We start from the raw sequence: 20,577 nt of genomic DNA on the forward strand, positions 1-20,577 counted from the left end.
ATGTGGTCTCTTGAGTTTAAACAAGTATTTTCTTGAAATGACCTAGTTTTTGAAACCAGATGACCCATTTTCGAACTCGGCCTAGATTTCATTAAAGCAATCATTCTGACCAATATTCATGAAGATCAATTAAAAAATACAGCCTCTATCGCATACGAAGGTTTTTCTTTGATTTGACCTAGTGATCTAGTTTTTGATCCCGGATGACCCATTTTCGAACTCGGCCTAGATTTCATCAAGGTAATCATTCTGACCAAGATTCATGAAGATCAATTGAAAAATACAGCCTCTACTGCATACACAAGTTTTTTCCTTGATTTGACCTACTGACCTAGTTTTTGACCCCAGATGACCCATTTTCGAACTCGGCCTAGATTTCATCAAGGTAATCATTCTGACCATTATTCATGAAGTTCAATTGAAAACTACAGCCTCTATCGCATACACAAGGTTTTTCCTTGATTTGACCTAGTGACCTAGTTTTTAATCCAAGATGACCCATTTTCGAAATCGGCCTAGATTTCATCAAAATAATCATTCTGACAAATATTCATGAAGATCAATTGAAAAATACAGCCTCTATCGCAGACACAAGGTTTTTCCTTGATTTGACCTAGTGACCTAGTTTTTGACCCCGGATGACCCATTTTCGAACTCGGCCTAGATTTCATCAAGATAATCATTCTGACCAAAATTCATGAAGATCAATTGAAAAATACAGCCTCTACGCATACACAAGGTTTTTCCTTGATTTGACCTAGTGACCTAGTTTTTGACCCCAGATAACCCATTTTCGAACTTGAGCTAGATTTCATCAAGGTAATCATTCTGACCAATAATACCGTATTTTGGTGTGTATAGGTCGCACTTTTTCTACCCATTCTGCTGCCTGAAAAAGTTCCTGCGACCTATACGACAGAACATTGCCAGCAGTTTTTTTTTTCGGGCCAATTTTCTGACCGTAGCTCTCGCAAAATTACATGCATCTGTTACGAACGAACAAAATGGATAAAAAATATCAATATCGGCGGCTTTTCAACCAATAGCGGTTACTTTCAATAAAATATATCGTAAATAACCCAAACAGACTATTAAAATTACGAATGACTTTAATTCAAAGATGTTTTTGCAGTCTGAATTACGTTTGTTTCTACTTTCGTTTTACTGGACGCCATTGACATGTACTCCGGGTTGGATAAAATCTGGACAGATCCGTCCTCCATTCCAAACATTGTTTATACTAATTCTTAGCGTATTAAAAAACTTGAAAGATAATTTTTTACTTTTGATTGTTAAATAAAAGAAAAAAATCCAAAAAGAGATATTTTGTTAATCTTTTACTCAGAATCAAAAGAACGCGGTTAATTACATGACACGGAAAGGTGTTATAATTGCTGTGCAAACAATTCACACTTAAACTTGCATGATAACAGAATGTAAACGCAATCCGTCTGCTGCCAATTAGTGTCAAAAAGCCGCTTTTCTTTGATATAATCTGTTACCGATACTACTGTTGGTACGAAACGGTTGGGAACGAAAACAACACTGTCCGATTTCCACCAATCAGGTTCTGATAATAATTCAGTCCGCGGCATCAATATGGCTGCCGCCATAACTTTTTTGCCGGTAAATATTAAATATTGCTGGGGAAAAAATCCTAAATTTAACTGCGACTAATACGCTAGAAGTTAAATTTTCCGACCATTTCCAGAGCAAAAATTAGATGCGGACTATACATTACCGCGACCAATACACACCAAAATACGGTAATGAAGATCACTTGAAAAATACAGCCTCTATCGCATACACAAGGTTTTTCCTTGATTTGACCTAGTGACCTAGTTTTTGACCCCAGATGACCCATTTTCGAACTCGGCCTAGATTTCTTCAAGGTAATCATTCTGACAAAATTTCATGAAGATCAGTCGAAAAATACAGCCTCTATCGCTTACACAAGCTAAATGTTGACGGACGACAGACAGACTACAGACGACGGACATCGAGCGATCAGAAAAACTCACAGGTGAGCTAAAAAATACTAAAAGAGGTCTTCAACACTTTCCACATATTGCAATATCTACAAGCGCTTTTACTTTTGGTCAGTACTGTTTGACTTCCTTCCGTACATAGGAACTCATTCCCCACCTCCCTGCTTGCAAGCTACTTGAGGCAAGAGTAAACTTAAATCTTGTTTTCAATTAATATAAACAAGGAAGCTTGACAAGTTCACTATTTACGACACAAAATGAAATGAAAATCATTCTATTTACCATCATTTAACAGATATGAAGCTCTAGAGTTTGGTCAGTAGTAACAAATTTATCAATCCATGCATGAAATCTTGTGACACTGACCTTTGGACTTGGACTTTGAAGTTTTGCATGTGACATGTAGTCTTATCAAGGTGAATATTCGAGCAAAGTTCTCTGAATATCCATCCATGCATGAAAGGTATAGACTGACATGGACAAAATCCTAAAACCATCCGAGTGCAAGGTCTAGAACTCTGAGTAAGAGGTCTGGCCTTATGCATAATTTTCTTTACCCACTACTAAACTAGAATAAACATTATTTTAAACAACAAAATCTCTTTATTTCAACAAATTTGCTCCATATCTCTGTAAAACATGTGTACATTCTGAAGTAATGTAACCAGTCAGTCCTGCTTTATCAGTATATCCAGCATTTTACTACCTATAAACATATAATTTTTTGAAAACACCTAATTTTGCATGTATACATACCTGTACTTCTGGCGTAATAGATTCCTGTAATAATGGTGCCGTATCAGTGTCTTTATTTGGATCTCGACAACTTGAGAAGTTAACAAGCTGATTGACACTAGTTAAAGCACCTGAAATCAGAAAGTTTGCATTGTGCAGTACAATTTGAACAGTAACTGTTGCTATTCCAGCAGCCACTGTTAATTAAGGCATTTTGTTTCACAGTTTTATAACTCAAAAAGTATGCAACATTGGATCAGTCAAAGCTAGATGTGTGTCCTATAAGACACAGGTACCCTTACTTCCTGTCCCTGTAAATGGCTTCATAACTCTAGGTGAATTTTATTTTTCTGGATATAATGCAACAAAAAAAACTTATGCACTTTTTGTCTATTTTTTCACTAAGTCGAGGACCATAACTCTGCTCAGGCATCACAAACAGAACACCAGGTGCACAACTTCATATGCTCTATAACAATCCTCTAATGTTTTATCTAGGTTAAATACTTAACACGATACATGGGACACAATCATTTATGCACTTAATGCATATTTTTGATTAAAATCAAGGGTCATAACTCTGGTCTTGCAAAGTGAAATCCAAAAGAAAACTGGTGCATAAAATCACATGCTGAATGATATTCTACATGGTTCCATGACTCTGGGTCAAATATATTTAAGATACATGCAACACAAGCTTTTAAGCACTAATTTATGCATTTTTCACTAAGTTAGGCCATAACTCTTGTACAGTGAAATGCTGGCAAGTAGGTTCTTTAGTTCCTCAAAATGAAGGTCACTGGCCAAAACTTAAATTCTGTCAAACGTGTCCTCATAAGCCACCAGCACTCCATGAAGCTGAATCAGAAATGATTCATATAAACTAGAAGTTGTCTTCACATGCGGATACAAATTATCTGAAAACGGGTCGATACAAGAACATTATGTTCAGAGTAAGGAGAACCCTGACCTCCCTACACTGCCAATATTTCTGACCTACCAGTTATTGTAGAAAAGCCAGATGACCGTTTCCTCTCATGTTCATATGGACCATGATGATGATGATGGTGATGATGATGATGCATGGGACCAAAGTCCAAATTAGCCGGGGTTACATCTTGGCCAGCCTTCAAGGGAGAGAACTCTAGTATTCCACCACCACTCTGACGCATCTCCTCATCCGAGGTGTCTTCAAATGACATGGAAACTGTTGGACCAGTCTCCATCCCACGACGCATTCTATGTACACGCTTTGGCCGGAAATGATAGTTTTCATTTTCGTCATCTGTAAAAAAAACATTGAATAAATTTCATGAAGGATAATAAAGCTACTTTCTCCTGAATGAACAGTTTAATGTCTTCTAAAAAGATTAATTTTACATTAGTTTAACAAGGCAGTCTGAAAGACAGCTATATCCCCCGCCATTGTTATGGATAGTCAAAGGGTTTATGGTATTGGGTAGAACCATTAAACAATCGAGTTGTGACCTTGATCTTAAGCTTGCAGGGGTGAATTTTGAATTCTGCACATTGTCTTGAGAAATGGAATATTACAGCCCAGTCATATTAAAATCCTTCAAGGGTTTAAGGAGATACAGACATAAAATGGAAGGCTCAAACCTTTGACCTTGAGTTGTGACCTTGACCTTGAGCCAATAAGGCTGACTCATGAGTTTTGCATATCGTCATGATGAGGTGATTAACTGACCCAAGTTTCATGAAAATCCTTCAAGGGGTTTAGGAGATACAGAGCGGACTGAAAATGGAGTTGTGACCTTGACCTTAAGCTGACATGGCTGATTCATGAGTTCTGCACATCGTCTTGATGAGGTGATCATTTGACCCATGTTTCTTGAAATTCCTTTAAGGGGTTTAGGATACAGGGTGGACACAAAATGGAAGGCTCAAACATTTGACCCATAGTTGTGACCTTGACCTTGAGCTAACATGGCTGACTCATAAGTTTTGCACATCGTCTTGATGAGGTGATCATTTGACCCAAGTTTCAAGAAAATCCTTGAAGGTGTTTAGGAGATACAGAGCGGACACAAAATGGAAGGCCCAAACCTTTGACCTTGACCTTGAGCCGACATGGTTGACTCATAAGTTCTGCACATCATCTTGATAAGGTGATCATTTGACCCAAGTTTCATGATTATCCTTCAATGGGTTTAGGAGATATAGAGCAGACACAAAATTGAAGGCTCAAACTTTGACCTCGAATTGTGAGCTTGACCTTGAGCCAAGATGGCTGACTCATAAGTTCTGCACATCCTCTTGATGAGGTAACCATTTGGCCCAAGTTTCATGATTATCCTCCAAGGGGTTTAGGAGATACAGAGTGGACATGAAATGGAAGACTCAAACCTTTGTCCTTGACTTGTGACCTTGACCTTGAGCCAACATGGCTGACTCATGGGTTCTGCACATTGTCTTGATGAGGTGATCATTTGACCCAAGCTTCATGATTATCCTTCAAGGGGTTCAGGAGATACAGAGCGGACACGAAATTGAAGGCTCAAACCTTTGACCTTGAGTTGTCACCTTGACCTTGAGCCAACATGGCTGACTCATGGGTTCTGCACATCCTCTTGATAATGTAAACATTTGACCCAAGGTTCAAGAAAATCCTTAAAGGGGTTTAGGAGATACAGAGCGGACACAAAATGTTACGGATGGACAGATGGAAGGACAGACGGAGACCATTCCTATAACCCCCCACCACTCGTGGCGGGGGATTAAATAAAAATGTTAAGTGCACAGACAAATTTGAAAAAAATTAGCACCCCTGATCATACAGCAAGAAAATATCAAAGGATAGGTATCAGCATGATTTAACTTAATGCCAGTCTTATTTTGCAGGCAAATTATCTACATGGATACTTCCTTTGAAGGCAATCAAATTTATCTGTTTGGCTATTGAAGTATGCAGATAAACTGCATCTGTAAGTTTAAGTATCTCTAGGGCTATTTATGTAGGTAGATCTCAGTTAGGCTATTTATATATCAGTAAGGCTATTTATGTAGGCAGATCTACAGTTTCTGAGTCAGGTTTTGTATGTAATAAATACCTGCAGGTTCTATATTAGATTTTGTTTTCACTCGACGTTTCCGCAGATTTCTAGGCTTTTGCTCCACTTCTTCATCGTCAGTCCCCTGGCTGATCCAGAAAGACGACAACTGATCCTCATGATCACCTGCCAGTGTTTTCTGAAGAGTTACGAATAATTCTAAAATTTCTAACTACACAGGTTTAAGCAGAACTGCTACAAAATGACTTGCATTCATATGGCTACAATTTTAAATCCACTTTGGTTCTCTTTTACCACCATCAGTTGGATTCTTATCTTGAAGACTTTATTTTTTTCAGGTTAAACAGCATTTCATTTAGGCAAAATGGTTTTTTGATCAACCATAAGTCTTGCTGGATAGTTCATAAACATTAACTACACAGTTTGGTACCTCATTAACACTAACTGCCAGTACTTCTGGTTACCTCATAAAGCAGTCTTCCTTTGTCTCTTATAAACTCATAAACACTAACTACCTAACTACCAGTTTTGGTACATCTTAAACACTAAGATGGGAAAATTTATGGTTCATGCAAACACATCATCATGTCATACTGATCACTTGTGCCAATTTTTTTTTGAAATCCATCCAAGAATGACAAAGTTACAGACTGGCACGAAGTCATGACAAACAGATGGGCAGATACTGCAATTACAATATGTCAGCCTAAAGACAACTAATGTTATAAAGGAAGTATACTTACATCTCTCAGATCAAAGGTAACCTCAAGATTTTTCACAAACTGTTCAGCAAATTCTGGATACATATCAAGTATCTCAAGCAGATCATCTCGATGTATCTTGTGAAGGTCACAGTAAGTCAGGGCTCGTACATTACAACTTGACTTGCCGACTGTGTCATATTTACATATATTCTCTCCGAATACATCATCCTTGCCTATGAAGATAAAACAAGTTTGAGGTATGCAATTTTCTGCAGCAAAGACAACACAAGTTTTAGTTATGCAATTTCCTACTGCAATGATAATTCCAGTTTTAGATATGCAATTTCCTACTTCAAAGGTATCAAAAGTTCTAGATATGCAATTCCCTTCTGGAAATATTAAACGAAGATTTGGTATGCATTTCTTATTGCATATATAAAACATGTTTTAGATATGAATTTTGAACTGCAAAGAAATAACAAACTTTAGCTATGCAATTTAATATTGCGAAACTAACACAGAGAAACTAATGAAGAGATTGGAAGTTTACTTTCTTTAAATACTCTACAGAGAAATGGAACAGCTAAAATGAAAAGATAATGTCAGGGTATAATTTTGACAAAATAAAAGCTAGTTATGTTACTTGTCCCACCTGGTCAACTCACAATGCAAAACATATATGTGAAGATTAAACGTATTTGGCAAGGCAGTTTCTGAGAAAACTGCTTACATGCAAAACTTTAACCTACAATTCTAAGGTAAAAAGGGGCATTTTTTTTCACAAAGTAAAAGCTAAAGTTATGTATATTGTTCTGGGAGGTCATCTAATGATGCCTCAAAAATGTGTGAAGTTTGAAAGCATTTGGTCTAATAGTTGTTGAGACAAAGTTTTGTGATGTAGACAAGGATGCCTAAAAGTTGGTTACAAAAGGTCAATTTGAAATGTTTTCAAATAGTTGAGCTAAAACCATATTAGCTAAACCAACCTTTAGTGGTAATAACTTTATCAAAATGCAATTCAATCCCAAAATGCCAATGATATGCAAAACTAGACCTGGTACTGAGCATCTGTAGTTTCACAGACATAGTTGTGACTAACTTTACCAACAGAACGATAGACAAGACAAAGCCTATATGTCTCCCAACATAATTCTGATTAAACTATTACAGTATTGTAGACAAGAGAGGCAAGAAAATTAACAGAGTTTACTATCATAATCCAATCTCATTTGCATGTTTTTGAGCCATACATTTACAAACAGGCATTGTAAGCCTTCAAGATCTGATACCATTTAAAGAATATAGCCCTTCTAAACAACAAGAAGGCCATAGTGACCCTAAAGTGGCTCATCTGACCTTAATCCGCTAAGCACAACATTTTAAGGACCTTGGCAGTAAAGACCCAGATCAGCCAGCATGCAACTGTGCTGGCAGATCAGGGTTTACACTGTTTGCTTTCCAGTAAGTAGGTAAGGATTAAGTGTCCAAGGAGCAAACAGTGTAGACTCTGATCAGCTGACAGGGTTGTGTGCCGGCTGATCTTGGTCGTACATAGGCCTATAAAATTCAGCAGTTTAAGGGTTAAATATATGTACGACACACTGAATCATGAATGGTAAAAAAGTTTTGTTATTTTCAGTTCAAGTGTCCACTTAATGGGACCAAGTGCCACCATTTGAAAAAATCTAATAGAAGACTTTATAAGAATACTACATACTAAGTTTGATAAAAAAAAATCCATCAAGAGATTCATGAGAAGAAGTTGTTTAAAGTTATTTCTTCTTTTAGCCCTAGTGGCCCAAAAAAAGAGGATAAGTTCCCACATTGAAAACAAGAAGCTGCATTCAATAATCGCTTGATGCCCCCAGTGGCATCCCTGTCAATAGATTTTGCACCCAAGTCCAAACTGAGGTCAAGGTCAAGGTCAAACTGAGGTCAGGTGATGTTTGAAGATGAGGAATGGTCACAGTTTACATCTGTAATAGTATCAATTCATTCTTGTAAGGGATATTGATGCTAGACGAAACGGTCCCATTTGGTTAACCAAGAGATGGCCTATATAAAGCAACCTAAGTCCAAAATGAAGTCAAGGTCAAGGTCAAACTGAGGTCAGGTGATGTCTGAAGATGAGGAATGGTCACAGGTTAAATCTGCATTAGTATCAAGTCATTCTAGTAAGGGGTATTGATGCTAGACTAAACGGTCCCATTTGGTTAACCTCGTACGGACGGACGGACGGACGAACAAACGAACGGATGGACAGGACAATCACTATATGCCTCCCACAACAGTAGACGCTGGGGGCATAAAAAGAAGAGGGGACCTTATATCAACAATGTAGACCAAGTTTAATGAAGATCTATAAAACAGTTTATGACAAGAAGTTGTTGAAAAGTTTTTTTTCTCTCTTTTTTTTAAGCTATCGACCTCTAAAAGGGGCCAACAGCCCAAATTTGAACAGATTTGGGAGAGGATGATGCTACAGGCCACGTCTGATGAAGATCTATCTGCAACATGAGCAGAAGTTGTCTAATGTTTTCTTTTCTTTTTTTCTTTAACCTTTAAAAAGGCCAAGTGCACCTATTTCAAGAAATATTGGATAAGACCTTATAATGATACTACAGACCAAAACTGATGAAGATCCATAAAGCGGTTCATGAGAAGAAGTCATTTAAAGGTATTTCTACTTTTAGTTCTAGCAACCCCTAAAAGAGGCCAAGTGCCTGAATAAAACTGGAAGAGGAACTTACACTAAAGTACAAGCAAAGTTTGATGTGGTTCCATCAAGTAATTTTTAAGCAGAAGGCATTTAAATGTATCTATGAGGGCTCCTTTTAGGAGCCCAGTGCCCCCATCTGAATAAATTTGGGACAGAACCTTATAGTGGTGCTACAGACCAAGTTTGATGATGATCTGCCAGGGGCCCTTTAAATGGGCTGAATGCCCCCATTTAAACAAATTTGGAAGACAGACTTATAACAGTGCTACAAACAAAGTTTGAAGATAATCAATCAAGCGATTGTGAGATGTTGTTATAATTCTAGCTCTAGCAACCCCTAAAATGAGTCGAGTGAAATTATTTTAAAAGAACTGAGGGAGGACCTCGCCAGGATAATAGTGACCAAGTTTGGTGTGGTGTAATTTTGACTAGTAGTTTCAGAAAAAAATATGTTTATGTAAATTGTGTATGATGCATGCAGTACCATCCACATATACCAACAGGTCACCCTGAACTTCAGTTCTGGTGAGCTGAAAACAATAACAATTAGGTGAAAACAACATGATTTTAAACAATATCAAGCTAAGTTAATATAAAGGATAAGAAATGAAAGTTAAACTAGAAGATGCTTTTGTAGAAAAGCGCATGTCTCCCCCAATGCATAGTTGTAATCGGCAAGAAGTCAATAGGGGACAGGAGCAAATGTCTATGAGACACTGATAGTTGGCTGCAAAGGGATCATCTACTTGGCATGTCCAATCATCCCAAGAAGTTTCAACATTCTGGGCCTAGTGGTTCTCAAGTTATGGATTGGAAACCGTTTTAATTATTCTGGCCCCTGTGACCTTGACCTTTGATCGAGTGACCCCAAAATCAATAGGGGTCATCTACCCTGCATGTCCAATCATCCTATGAAGTTACAACATTCTGGGCCAAGTGGTTCTCAAATTATTGATCGGAAAGAGATTTCCATGGTCAGGCCCCTGTGACCTTGACCTTTACCAGAGTGATCCCAAAATCAATAGGGGTCATCCACTCTGCACGTCCAGTCATCCTATGAAGTTTCAACATTCTGGGTCAAGTGGTTTTCATTTTATCGATTTGAAAGTGTTTTCCATGTTCAGGCCCCTGTGACCTTGACCCTGTGACTTTGCTCAAGTGTCCCCATTAGGGGTCATCCACTCTGTAAGCCCTATCACTCTATGAAGTTTGAAGGTTCTGGGTCAAATGGTTCTCCAGTTACTGATCAGAAATGAAGTGTGACGGACGAACGGATAGATGGACGGACATGGCATTAACAATATGTCTCCCGCAGTGGGGGGAGACATAATAAACACTCCATTAGTTAAGTTGAACATGCTAGTAAAACATTAGTGTCATGCGAGAAAACAAATTCTTAAATAAAGAAAACTGTCATGCCATGATTGTGTAAGACAATCAAAATGTAGGAGTTATCCAGACAAAGATTTTTGGATAGACAGATGGTCAAACGGTCAAGGTGGCAACTATATGTCCCCACCTAAAACTTTTTCGAGGAGCATAATATATAGCCATTGGACAAATTATAAATAAGTAGTTACAGTAATCAAGAGAACTAATTCATGTTAAAGAAGTATGAAGAATTAAGCATCCAAAAGCACAATCTATATGGCCCTTAATCGCTCACTAGAGTCTCCAGTTCATGCTTACAAACTATTTATTGGGATCATTTTAACTAACCTGAAAGTGGTCAATTTGAAGATGGAACACAACAAGTTTAGTGCCAGTCTATCAAACTACGCACAAAAAGTTGATTCTATTTTAATCATTGCTCATAACTTTGAAAATATTATATTATAAGTTTGGAGACTATCTAACAAGAAATTCTTGTTAATGAAAGGTTTCTTTTCTTCAACCTTGGTGGACACTTGGTGCAAAAGCACGAACAAACTTACAAAAGGTCTATTCGAAAATACTACAGACCCAGTTTAGTGAACATCTCTGAAGCACTTCATGGGAAGACATTTAAACAGCTTTTCTGCTTATGTATCAGGCAGCTAAACTGTACAATGAACAAGAGGGCCATGAAGGCCCTGTATCGCTCACCTGACCTATTGACCTAAAGATCATCAAGATTAACATTCTGACCAAGTTTCATCAAGATATGTTCATAAATGTGGCCTCTACAGTGTTAACTAGCTTTTCTTTTGATTTGACCCCGTGACCTAGTTTTTGACCCAACATGACCCAGATTTGAACTTGACCTAAAGATCATCAAGTTTAATATTCTGACTAAGTTTCATGAAGATATAGTCATAAATGTGGCCTCTACAGTGTTAACAAGCTTTTCCTTTGATTTAACCTAGTGACCTAGTTTTTTACCGAAGCTGACCCAGGTTTAAACTTGACCTAAAGAGCATCAAGATAAACATTCTGACCAAGTTTCTTTAAGATATGGTCATAAATGTGGCCTCTACAGTGTTAACTAGCTTTTCCTTTGATTTGACCAGGTGACCTAGTTTTTAATCCTACATGACCCAGATTCAAACTGGACCTTAAGATCATCAATATTAACATTCTGACCAAGTTTCATGAAGATATAGTCATAAATGCGGCCTCTACAGTGTTAACAAGCTTTTCCTTTGATTTGACCTGGTGACCTAGTTTTTGACCCCAGATGACCCAATATCGAACTCATCCAAGATTTTATGGAGGGTAACATTCTGACCAAGTTTCATTAAGATTGGGCCAAAAATGTGACCTCTAGAGTGTTAACAAGCTTTTCCTTTGATTTGACCTGGTGACCTAGTTTTTAACCCCAGATGACCGAATATCGAACTCGTCCAAGACTTTATGGAGGGTAACATTCTGGCCAAGTTTCATTAAGATTGGGACAAAATTGTGACCTCTAGAGTGTCAACAAGCTTTTCCTTTGATTTGACCTGGTGACCTAGTTTTTGAACCCAGATGACCCAATATCGAACTCGTCCAAGATTTTATGGAGGGTAACATTCTGACCAAGTTTCATTAAGATTGGGCCAAAAATGTGACCTCTAGAGTGTTAACAGTCAAATTGTTGACGACGGACGGACGACGACGGACGCCGGACACAGGGTGATCACTAAAGCTCACCTTTGAGCACTTCGTGCTCCGGTGAGCTAAAAATTTTAAAATGTCAAAAACCAGGTTTGGTGAAAAGCTATCAGTGTATCAAAAGTTATTCTACTTTCCACTTCTGGCAGTCCCTTTTAGTGTAGGAGTGAAGAAAACTAAATGAAACCTTATTTTAACAAGAGCTGTGTGAGGACAGCAATGCTCAATTGATCAAAAGACTTGTCACTAATCAAACTTAAATTAATGAATACCAAAAGTAAACAAGAGGGCCATGAAGGCCCTGTATCGCTCACCTGACCTACTGACTTAAAGATCATCAAGATTTCATTCAGATATGGTCAAAAATGTGGGCTCTAAAGTGTTAACTAACTTTTCCTTTGATTTGACCTGGTGACCTAGTTTTTTACCCCATATGACCAAGATTCGAACCTGACCTAAAGATCATCAAGATTAACATTCTGACTAAGTTTCATGATGATACAGTCATAAATGTGGCCTCTAGAATGTTAACAAGCTTTTCCTTTGATTTGACCCGGTGACCTAGTTTTTGACTCCACCTGACCAGATTTGAACATAACCTGTAGATCATCAAGATTAACATTCTGACCAAGTTTCATTAGGATATGGTCATAAATGTGGCCTCTAGAGTGTTAACTAGCTTTTTCTTTGATTTGACCTGGTGACCTAGTTTTTGACCCTACATGACCCAGATTCAAACTGGACTTTGAGATCATCAAGAGTAACATTCTGAACAAGTTTCATGAAGATACAGTTATAAATGTGGCCTCTAGTGTTAACAAGCTTTTCCTTTGATTTAACCTGATGACCTAGTTTTTGAACCCAAATGACCCAATATCGAAATCATTTAAAATTTTATTAAGGGTTACATTCTGACTAAGTTTCATTAAGATTGGGCCAAAATTGTGACCTCTAGAGTGTTAACAAGTTTTTCCTTTGATTTGATCTGGTGACCTAGTTTTTGATCCCAGATGACCCAATATCGAACTTGTCCAAGATTTTATTGAGGGTAACATTCTGACCAAGTTTCATTAAGATTGGGCCAAAATTGTGACCTCTAGAGTGCTAATAAGCTTTTCCTTTGATTTGACCTGGTGACCTAGTTTTTGACCCCAGATGACCCAATATCGAAATCATCCAAGAATTTATTGAGGGTAACATTCTGACCAAGTTTCATTAAGATTGGGCCAAAATTCTGACCTCTAGAGTGTTAACAAGCTTTTCCTTTGATTTGACCTGGTGAACTAGTTTTTGACCCCAGATGACCCAATATCGAAATCGTCCAAGATTTTTATGAGGGTAACATTCTTACCAAGTTTCATTAAGATTAGGCCAAAATTGTGACCTCTAGAGTGTTAACAGTCAAATTATTGACGGACGACGGACACAGGGCGATCACAAAAGCTCACCTTGAGCACTTCGTGCTCAGGTGAGCTAAAAAGGGGCATAACTTTGTGAAAAAGCAAAACTGAGTTAACAAATCAAAGTATTGCCTATCAGTTCTTCATTACTGTCAGCAAGTATTGGTAGTTTCAATCCATTCTTTTATGTGAATACTGATTTATTAGCCTTAACCCAAAATGGCCATGTCGAAAAAGTCATAACTTTGTAAAAGAGTTATGTGTACTGCATGTTAGATCACCGAAGTGAACAAGTGTGTGAAGTTTAATTCAATACCGAGATAACAGCATTAATAGATGTATGTTAGATTGACCACTTAACCAAACTTTGCCTAGTTGGAAAACGGACTTAACTTTGTAAAATGAAAATGAGAGTTATGGAACTTGTGCATTGCATTCAAATCATCACAGTAAACAGGTGTGTAAAGTTTCAAGCTATTCTCACAATTGGTTACTAAGATACAAGCCTATATACAAAACATGACCAAACTGGGATGTGGACGCTGACAAACAGGTGAGTGCAAACAGCTCTACTTATTCTAAGAACAGTTGAGCTAAAATGAAAAGATAATGTCAGGGCCAAAATTTAGATCCGTAAACATTTTTATATCAGCTGGCTTTGAGGATATAAAACTTGGGTTTGGGAACCAGCCTCAGAATGCAACAATGCCATTGGTCAATTTTAAAACTGTGCTTAGAATCAACCAATCACATGATGTGGATTTCAGACTGGTCTCCAAACTCAGTTTTTATACTCTGTTTTATAACCATGGAACCTTGTGTTTTTCATGCTATACAAAATAGAATAAATACCTTTATTCTCATCTTCTTGTCCCGCTAAAACAGATATGTATCACAATCACTATCTATTTACATGTTATGATATACATAGTTTAAAGTTACAAAACATGCAAGAGAAAAACAAAACTTTCTGACTGTATACACATTCTGCAGAATATTAAGCCATTTTATGAATGCTGGCAAAAGAAGATATAGAAATAATCTGCCTGAGAATTCTAAAGCTGACTGAATGTTGCAGCAATAAAAGTGTGTGTCCAAGACTACTGTCCCAATGTATGGTCAGATTATGTTAGTTAGAAACTTCCTCAAGGAACATTTACATTTTGCTAGACTGACACTGCCCCTAGGAGTAGTCAGATTATCCTAATTAGATACTCCCTTTAAAAGTTTTGGCATTATGCTAGTTAAACACTTCCCTAAGGAATGCTTGGATTATGCTAGTTAGACACTTCCCGAAGGAACACTTGGATTATGTTAGATTGTCAGCTCCCCGAGGAACACTTAGATTATGCTAGTTTGACACTTTCCTGAGGAACACTTTGATTATGCTAGTTAGACACTTCCCCAAGGAACACTTGGATTATGTTAGTTTGACACTTCCCAGAGGAACACTTGGATTATGTTAGTTTGACACTTCCCTGATGAATGCTTGGATTATGCTAGTTAGACACTTCCCGAAGGAACACTTGGATTATGTTAGATTGTCAGCTCCCCGAGGAACACTTAGATTATGCTAGTTTGACACTTTCCTGAGGAACACTTTGATTATGCTAGTTAGACACTTCCCCAAGGAACACTTGGATTATGTTAGTTTGACACTTCCCAGAGGAACACTTCGATTATGTTAGTTTGACACTTCCCTAATGAATGCTTGGATTATGCTAGTTAGACACTTCTTGAAGGAACACTTGGATTATGTTAGATTGTCAGCTCCCCGAGGAACACTTAGATTATGTTAGTTTGACACTTCCCCATGGACCACTTGGAATATGCTAGTTTGACACTTCCCCGAGGACCATTTGGATTATGTTTGTTTGACATTCCCTAAGGAACACTTGGATTATGGTGTTGCCGACAACTGTTTGTTTGTTCCAAGTCTTCCCACAGGGACCAGAAATTTGTACTTATGGAATTCATCGGCTGACATGTTACACACATGTGAATTACCAAATTCCCCTACAACAACCATGGCCAAAAGCTGGACAGTGGAAGTAGCACTGATGTATTAGACTAGACTGTAGACAAAATTGCTCCACCAGAATAAGAATAAACTTCCTTGGAGACTGTAGACAAAATTGCTCCACCAGAATAAGAATAAACTTCCTTGGAGACTGTAGACAAAATTGCTCCACCAGAATAAGAATAAACTTCCTTGGAGACTGTAGACAAAATTGCTCCACCAGAATAAGCATAAACTTCCTTGGAGACTGTAGACAAAATTGCTCCACCAGAATAAGAATAAACTTCCTTGGAGACTGTAGACAAAATTGCTCCACCAGAATAAGAATAAACTTCCTTGGGAGGGAACAACTACAGACAGACACAGTTACACAATACAGATTGCATCAAACGACAAATGTTAAACATTGACTTCAGCCTTTGGCTCTTATTACTTAAATATCAAGTGCAGAAAGCTTGAACTCTTCCATTGGCATGAACAAAATCAAGACAACCATCACAGCACTGATAAGCATGAACATAGTTTATTCTTCCACATTGTAGAGGCACAGTAATTTGAGACAATACAGAATGGAATAATATAGTCAGTCCTGAAATAACAACCCATACAGTCAAACCTGGTTGTATACATGACCATTCATTGCATCTTTTCACAACAAAACTTTTTCTTTCAAAAAAGCTACCGTGTCTTCTTCTATATATATATAATGTATGACAATAATTTCATGCTAATCTTTAATAAATTACATGTCTGCACTGATCCCCTACTGCAAGTGTGACTGTAACAGACACATTCCCATGCAAAAATACAGGATAGAGTAAACCTAGAATACAAAGTTTAGGTTCATATAGGTCCACAGATAACAGAGAAGAGCATATTAAATGTATGAGTATATGTATATGTTACATCATAATTGGAAGTACCGTATAGCGGGTTATTTCTGCGGTCAAAATATTCTGCGTTTTGGTCCCAAAAATTGTGAAAGAAATTTCTGCGTTTTCACAGAACATGAAGTGAAATTTCTGTGTTTTCGATACCAAGGAGATAGTTCCCGCATGATCGGACGTCGTGAGAATGATAGCGTATGAAAGCAATAAACTAAATTACTGGTAACTGCTGTTAAGAAGCTTTGCTTTTAATGAATACATTGTAGGATATAATAACATGTGAATTGAACAAATGTAAGTCCAACAACAAGTGTACACACTACAACTGCAAACTACGGTATATCGGCATAACGGTTGCACAAGTATAAAGGTTACTAAGGTATAGTTCGGAAGATATTCATAAGGGATTATTAAGAACAACTGAAGCAAAATTCACTGAGTTTAATACATTCACAAAAAAAATCAAACAAACAAACAAACAAATAAACGTTTTCTGAGGGATTAACAGTTAGGATTCGATTGCCCATCACACCTAATTATACCATTATCGGTAATTGTTAGATGACGACGGTAATTTCAAATAATTAGACCATGCCATTGTGAACTTCGGATTACCTCGGGTAACATATCGTGAAACAACGTTGATGAAAAATGCAGATTTTTTTGCGTTTTAAATTTTTGCTGGATGAATATTCTGCTGGAAATATTTTTGCGATTCTACAGAGCGACCGCAGAAACGCAGAAATATTCCCCCCGTAGAAATAACCCGCTATTTGGTATTTCAAACTTTCAGGACTTTTTTGAATTAAGGCCTCCCTTTCAAAAAAGCTACCGTGTCTTCTTCTTTATAGATATACATATATGACAATAATTTCATGCTAATCTTTAATAAATTACATGTCTGCACTGATCCCCTACTGCAAGTGTGACTGTAACAGACACATTCCCATGCAAAAATACAGGATAGAGTAAACCTAGAATACTAAGTTTAGGTTCATATAGGTCCACAGATAACAGAGAAGAGCATATTAAATGTATGAGTATATGTATATGTTACATCATAATTGGAAGTATTTCAAACTTTCAGGACTTTTTTGAATTAAGGCCTCCCTTATTAGAGTACAGTTTAAAGTAGCTTTAAATCCAGGTTTATATTTGCCATACTGATAGAACAAGGCAGTCTGAAAGACAGCTAAATCCCCCGCCACTGCTATGGCTAGTGAAAGGGTAAAACCTTAGATTTTAGCTGTGACCTTGACCTTGAACTGACATGGCTGACTCATGAATTCTGCACAACGTCTTGATGAGGTGATCATTTGACCAAAGTTTCATGAAAATCCTTCAAGGGGTTTAGGAGATACAGAGCTGAAACCTTTGACCTTCAGTTGAGACCTTGACCTTGAGTTCACATGGCTGACTCATGAGTTCTTGATGAGGTGATCATTTGACCCAAGTTTGATGAAAATCCTTCAAGGGGTTAAGGAGATACAGAGTGGACACCAAATGGAAGGCTCAAACCTTCGACCCTTAGTTGTGACCTTGACCTTGAGCTGGCATGGTTGACTCATAATTTCTGCATATCGTTCTGATGAGGTAATCATTTGACCCAAGTTTTATAAAATTCCTTGAAGGGGTTTAGGAGATACAGAACGCACACAAAATGGAAGGCTCAAACCTTTGACCTTCAGTTGTGACCTTGACCTTGAGCCAACATGGCTGACTCATAAGTTCTGCACATCGCCTTGATGAGGTGATCGTTTGACCCAAGTTTTATAAAATTCCTTCAAGGGGTTTAAGAGATATAGAGCGGACATAAAATGGAAGGCTCAAACCTTCGACCCTTAGTTGTGACCTTGACCTTGAGCTGGCATGGTTGACTCATAATTTCTGCATATCGTTCTGATGAGGTAATCATTTGACCCAAGTTTTATAAAATTCCTTGAAGGGGTTTAGGAGATACAGAACGCACACAAAATGGAAGGCTCAAACCTTTGACCTTCAGTTGTGACCTTGACCTTGAGCCAACATGGCTGACTCAAGGGTTCTGCACATCGCCTTGATGAGGTGATCATTTGACCCAAGTTTTATAAAATTCCTTCAAGGGGTTTAGGAGATATAGAGCGGACACAAAATGGCAGGCTCAAACCTTTGACTTTGAGTTGTGACCTTGACCTTGAACCGACAAGGCGGACTCATGGGTTCTGCACATCGTCTTGATGAGGTGATCATTTGACCCAAGTTTCATGAAAATCCTTCAAGGGGTTTAGGAGATATGGACCGGACACGATTTTGTTACGGACGGAAGGACGGACGGACGGAAGGATGGACAGAAAGACGAACGGATGGAAGGACGGATGCAGACCATTCCTATAATTCCTCCGCCACGGTGGGGGATTAAAAAGCAACAAGAGCTATTTGTAAAACACTTATGCTCACACTGACAGTCAATTAGAGGAAAGTTTGTATGTAACTTTCATTACTGATCAGATTTGAGGTCACTGACCTGGACCTTTACTGTTCTAACCTCCACAACTGTTTTAAACCCTTTGCAGCCAGAATCAATCTCTAACAAGAGCACTGCCTACCGGCGCCATCGCTGGTCTGCAAGTGCTGGTCAGTATGTAAGAAAAGAGTTATAGTTCAGAGTTATGTTTTGTGGCCTACTAAGTCACCTAATGATGATAAACAAGTGTGCAAAGTTTCAAAGCTGTAGCTCTTACAGCTTTTGAGAAAAGATGGACCTAACAAAAAATTTAACTGACGCAGATGATCAAGTGACGACAACACCTTGTAGTTCTTTTTTCAAAAATCAGACAAGCTAAAAACATACACTGTTCATGATATTACCGGTACTCAGCTGCATAAAAATGAGTTATGTCAAAAATCTACTGAGAGATGCAACCCACATATTCTCATACAATATAAAATGCACCAGTTCCTCTTTTATTACAGTATCGTCAGATTTCTTACCTAAAATAGCAACAACTATATCATCTCTGAGTATTTCTATGGAACCACGTGAAACAAAGTACAATGCTGTCAGTATATCGCCCATGTGTACCAGTGTGTCACCAGGTGGAACATGGGTTGTTTTAAACTTCATTGATAGGGCTCTCAAACATCCGGGACTTGCACCTGTAATGTATTCATATATAATAAATACTTCATGTAAAACAACAAAGTTTAGTGTTTATCCTACTTTTTCAACCAATCACATGCAAGAAATTTTGAAAACGTTGTGATATTTATTTTTGCGATGTGTACAACACCTATATATCAGCCTCTAGAACATTATTAGGAGGCTGATCTACCTTAAGCTACATAAACAAGTTGGAAAAACACCAAGGCTATGAAGTGGCAATATGATACCTTGGATGGTTGCTATGCTTCTTTCTTTTTTTCAGATTTTTCCTACTCTTAGTCCATATCCTTAACTTAAAATTCAAAATGTTTTTCAAAGATTTCCACATGTAAGATGCCAGTTGGCTGTCTCTGAGTACTGTAAAATCATAAGTATATTCTCAGGGCTAATCCACAAAAATTTAGTGCTATCAATTGAGTAAATTTCCCTCTGATCTCTTGTTCAAATGTTAAAATCCACAACTCATACCCCTAAGAAAAACCATTTTGACCAAAACTTTGAAATTTCATGCCCACAAAATTAAACAATTTCAGAGAATTTTTAGTAAAAACAATGACAGTATCAAGTCTCTTCCTATCATCTAGTAAATGACATGATTTTTTCATGTTAAAGATTTCTACACCTTTTTTTTAATAACAAGAGCTCGTAGAACACGAAATGCCCCCCTTGATGCATTCAGTTATTGCACAAGAACAGAAATTATTTGGTCATTGTATACAAAAGTTCTACTGTTCTGGGTAAATGTAACCTTGACCTTAAAATAAACAGAGGTCACTTGCTGGTCATGATCAACCTCCCTAATAAGTTTCATAATCTTAGGCCCAAGCATTCTTGAGTTATCATCCAGAAACCGTTTAACTGTTCCGGGTCATTGTGAC

General features: G+C 37.7%; 1 protein-coding gene across 4 annotated transcripts in view; it reads right to left on the reverse strand.

The window, feature by feature from the left end:
* Window positions 1-20,577, reverse strand: part of LOC123531301 (potassium voltage-gated channel subfamily H member 7-like) — a 463,598-nt gene that overhangs the window by 25,109 nt on the left and 417,912 nt on the right. For 3 of the 4 annotated variants that reach the window (XR_008366046.1, XM_045312132.2, XM_053517473.1), the window contains 6 exons: window positions 19,528-19,692; window positions 14,503-14,526; window positions 6,499-6,692; window positions 5,795-5,933; window positions 3,724-4,008; window positions 2,745-2,854 (listed from right to left, as the gene is read on the reverse strand). Coding sequence is in view for 3 of the 4 variants with exons in the window: in XM_045312132.2 (XP_045168067.2) it covers window positions 2,745-2,854; window positions 3,724-4,008; window positions 5,795-5,933; window positions 6,499-6,692; window positions 14,503-14,526; window positions 19,528-19,692 (917 nt within the window). In the remaining variant the exon portion in view is untranslated. The remainder of the gene's footprint in view (window positions 1-2,744; window positions 2,855-3,723; window positions 4,009-5,794; window positions 5,934-6,498; window positions 6,693-14,502; window positions 14,527-19,527; window positions 19,693-20,577) is intronic. The other variant, XM_053517472.1, reaches the window with a different exon arrangement.

This window comes from Mercenaria mercenaria, chromosome 11 (assembly GCF_021730395.1).
Source record: "Mercenaria mercenaria strain notata chromosome 11, MADL_Memer_1, whole genome shotgun sequence".
Taxonomy (NCBI): domain Eukaryota; kingdom Metazoa; phylum Mollusca; class Bivalvia; order Venerida; family Veneridae; genus Mercenaria; species Mercenaria mercenaria.